At 56.0% G+C, this 3370-nt stretch overlaps 1 protein-coding gene across 1 annotated transcript; it reads left to right on the forward strand.

The window, feature by feature from the left end:
• Nucleotides 1-1660: 1660 nt before the first annotated feature.
• On the forward strand, nt 1661-2978 carry BBK36DRAFT_1207405 (hypothetical protein; the record flags this gene model as incomplete). Its single annotated transcript, XM_024897404.1, has 3 exons — nt 1661-2487; nt 2549-2906; nt 2943-2978. 2 exons carry the CDS (start codon nt 1661-1663, stop codon nt 2637-2639), a joined length of 918 nt encoding a protein of 305 aa, XP_024744975.1. The 3' UTR covers nt 2640-2906; nt 2943-2978.
• Nucleotides 2979-3370: the final 392 nt, after the last annotated feature.

Genomic DNA, 3370 nt, shown 5'->3' on the forward strand with positions numbered 1-3370 from the left:
CATTGGTTTAGCTGCAGCACTCAGGAGAGGCGGCATGCAGACGCTTGCCAACGATTGTCGTACAGTCCTTGTACTGACTCGACATTGATGAAACCCAGGGGATCATTGGCCCAGAGAGCGACATGTCACGGGTCGGAGGTGCCAGTGGTGGAAGAGAAGCTGCGAGGAGGAGCGAGAAGAGAGTCGAATTACGGGCGTCAATCTGCACTCAAGGCGCCAAAGCAGGTGAGTCGATGCGTTTCCGATCCGCACAAAGAACGATGCAGGGTCTCGATGTGGATTCTCATACTGTATGCGAGTCACAGCTTCACACCGGAAGGACAAGTGCGAGAAGACGGCCTCCGATACTGTGCGCAAACCGCAAGCTGGATGTGACGCGCAGCCGGCCAATGGCTGGGGCTGCACTGGTGATGCTTGCAATTTCACCTCGATCAAATCAGGGACCAGCGCCAACTGAAATTTGGTGTTTCTCTTTCTCGTGCAGCTGCGTGTGCAGGCGACAAGAAACAGCTGGGCTAATAATAGCTCGCGCTAGAAGCTCACGGACGGCGATGCGATTCTGATGTTTCGAGGCAATGTGAACCAAATGCTTTGCATTGTACCTTGAGTCTCTCGCTCGATGTTGACGCCGGCATCGGGTGTTTGCTGTAGGCGACCACGGACCCGACAGGTATCTACTCAGTGCTGAGATCTGCTGAGCGGCGTGAAACAGACTGCTTCGACAAAAAACAAGCAAAGAAAAGTCCGAGAGCAGCTTGACGCCAGTCATTGCCGCAGCAGAGACAAGGTCCGCAGCACCGCAGCACCGTGGCAGGCCGCGCGTCCCGCACTGGCTGGCGCTGGTCCACTGGTGAGGCGCAGGGGCGCTACCGCACTGGGCTACCACTGGGCTGCCACCGGGCTGCCACCGGGCTGCCACCTGGCTGCAGCGGGCTGCAGCGGGCTGGGCGGCCTGCCCCGAGAGCCCCTAGTCCCGTCCTGGCCGCCAAAATAAAGCGGTCGGCTCGGTTCCTGCCATCCGCGCACAGTGCAGGCCAGTGCGAGCTGTGCCTGCAGCGGCTCGCATTGGTGGCACGGCGCTGGTGGGATTCGGGGGGTTCCCTCACCCGCAGGCGTGAATACGAGCTCTCGCCAGTCCCTCTGCTTGCCAAACCCTGTCACCTCCATATTAAAAACACTCTGGTTGTATCCTCACTTTCTCAACCATTCTCCTTTTCGTCCCTCGTTCTGACGCTTTTCGCACCCCAAACAAGACCCTTCATCCATTAGGTCATCCACTTCATTTCGCATATCGGCGCCATTCGTTCTTTCTGCCTGACCCAACTCACAAACGCACTTCATTTCCTTCATTCTTACTCTTTCGGTCCAGCCATCCGCTCTCTTTTCCCTGGGACCTCATCGCCGGGAAGCCTTTTGGACAGCAAACAACGTTCAGCTCATCAGCCGTCTTGTCCGATAGAGACGTAGCGCCAGGAGGGGGAAGCCCTAGCTATCGCCTTTGCCAGCCCTGCGGCCCCGATCCGTCCATCCCTCTGGGTTGACATCTGAGGCGCCCTTTCGACTCCGATTAACGAGAGCCGGAAGTGTTCTTTGCTCTCCATTGACTTGAACTCAACTTCTCCTTACTTTGTTCTTTTTCTCACGCTACGAAACACTCGCCATGTACTCCTCAAGGCTTGTCTCGGTGCTCGTCGTGGTGGTATCGATCCTCTGCTTGGTCCAGGCCAACTGGTGGGATGTCCAAAAGGTTCACCACCGAGGCCTGATCCGACGAGCGGACCTTTCCGATGTTGTTGGCGACTTGAAAAAATCAACAAGTGCGGACGACTCGTTGCCGTCACCTGCGCCACCATCTCAGAGCCCCAGCTCTACGCCAGCTCAGCAGACCACCGCCGACGACTCATCATCAAGCACGTCTGCTTCTCCTAGCTCTCCGCCTTCTACCTCGGAGTCGGCGTCTGCGACACCTGCCCCTGGCAGCACTTCTTCGCCTGCGTCAACCACGGCTGAACCTACCACATCCGCCCCCGACTCGACGTCATCTGCTGGCCCTACGCCATCCGCGACAACTCCCCCCTCCACGACCACGTCTAGCAGCGGCGGCGGCAGCGACGACAGCAGCAGCGACGACAGCAGCAGCGACGACAGCAGCAGCGACCAGAAGACTAGTGATGGCGGCAATGGCAAGGGCGGATCTTCCCCCAGCGAAACGCCGTCTGCCGTTGTCTCAACCAAGGTCGAGGTCGTCACCATGACTAACAGCGACGGCTCCAAGACGACCCAGACTACCACGACGAAGACGACTCACACGGCAGCCCTCAACGCGGAAAACCAGAAGCCCACCGGCATGTCGACCAAGACTCGCAACACCATCATCGGTGTCGTCGTGGGTGTCGGCGGCGCCGCTATTCTCGGTGCCCTCATCCTGGTTGCCTTCCGAGTCTGGGGTCGCAAGAAGCACGCCGAGGAAGCCGACGGCCTCATGGCGTACAACTATGGCCTACAACGCCGACCTCGTCGCTGGTGCGGAGAAGTCTCCCCGAGGTAGTTCATCGGGCGCGGGCGCGGGCGCGCGGAATCCCTTCCAGTCGACGCTGGAGAATTACCACCAGCCGGTCAATGCGTCGGCCAACTTTTAGAGATTCTTTGCGGTGAAACTTTTGGTCCTGTTTTCATATACTCGCGGCTGTTGCAGCATGCCGGACACGGTCCACCTCTGAGCGTGGTTTACGATGTATGTCGAGAAGATTTTGGCAGCCAATGCCGCAGACTTTGTAGGAGGGGAGGAAGAAGAGAAAAAGATTTGAGTGAGGCTACTATACGTTTATGCGAGACTGGTTTGCAAACTGCATAGCGAAGCCCTGTTATTTTCTGTTGCTTGGCATATAGAATCGATACTGTTTATATCTTACGGAAAGAAAGCGTGATACCTAGCTAATTCTTGGAATACTGAATATACATTTACTTTTTATGTCCTACACTTGTCAGCCTTTGCTACTTGGTTGATTACAGCTTGTGGCCTCGTCTATTACACCGATGATTGGAAGAGCTGTTGTCGCATCAAGATTACGACGCTATCGCAACCTGTCTCCCTTGTCTCCCTTGGAATCCCTGGAGAAGAATGGCAGCGTTGTGTGAAGACGATTTCGTTCCATTTATGTTTCCAGAAGAGGAGAGAATGAGGGATCCGAAATGCTGGTTCATTGTTGCAGAGACAATCTCAATCTGGCGTTCCCTTGCTTTTGACTCTGCCAACTCCTCTCTCCCTCTATAGTACTCCCCTTCCCCCTTCTTCTTCGTGTGTTCTCTTGCCATTCTCTTTTTCTCCTTTCATCTGCTCTTTTTGATGACGTAGGGAGTTGACGTAGGC

This window comes from Trichoderma citrinoviride (genome assembly GCF_003025115.1).
Source record: "Trichoderma citrinoviride strain TUCIM 6016 unplaced genomic scaffold BBK36scaffold_39, whole genome shotgun sequence".
NCBI lineage: Eukaryota > Fungi > Ascomycota > Sordariomycetes > Hypocreales > Hypocreaceae > Trichoderma > Trichoderma citrinoviride.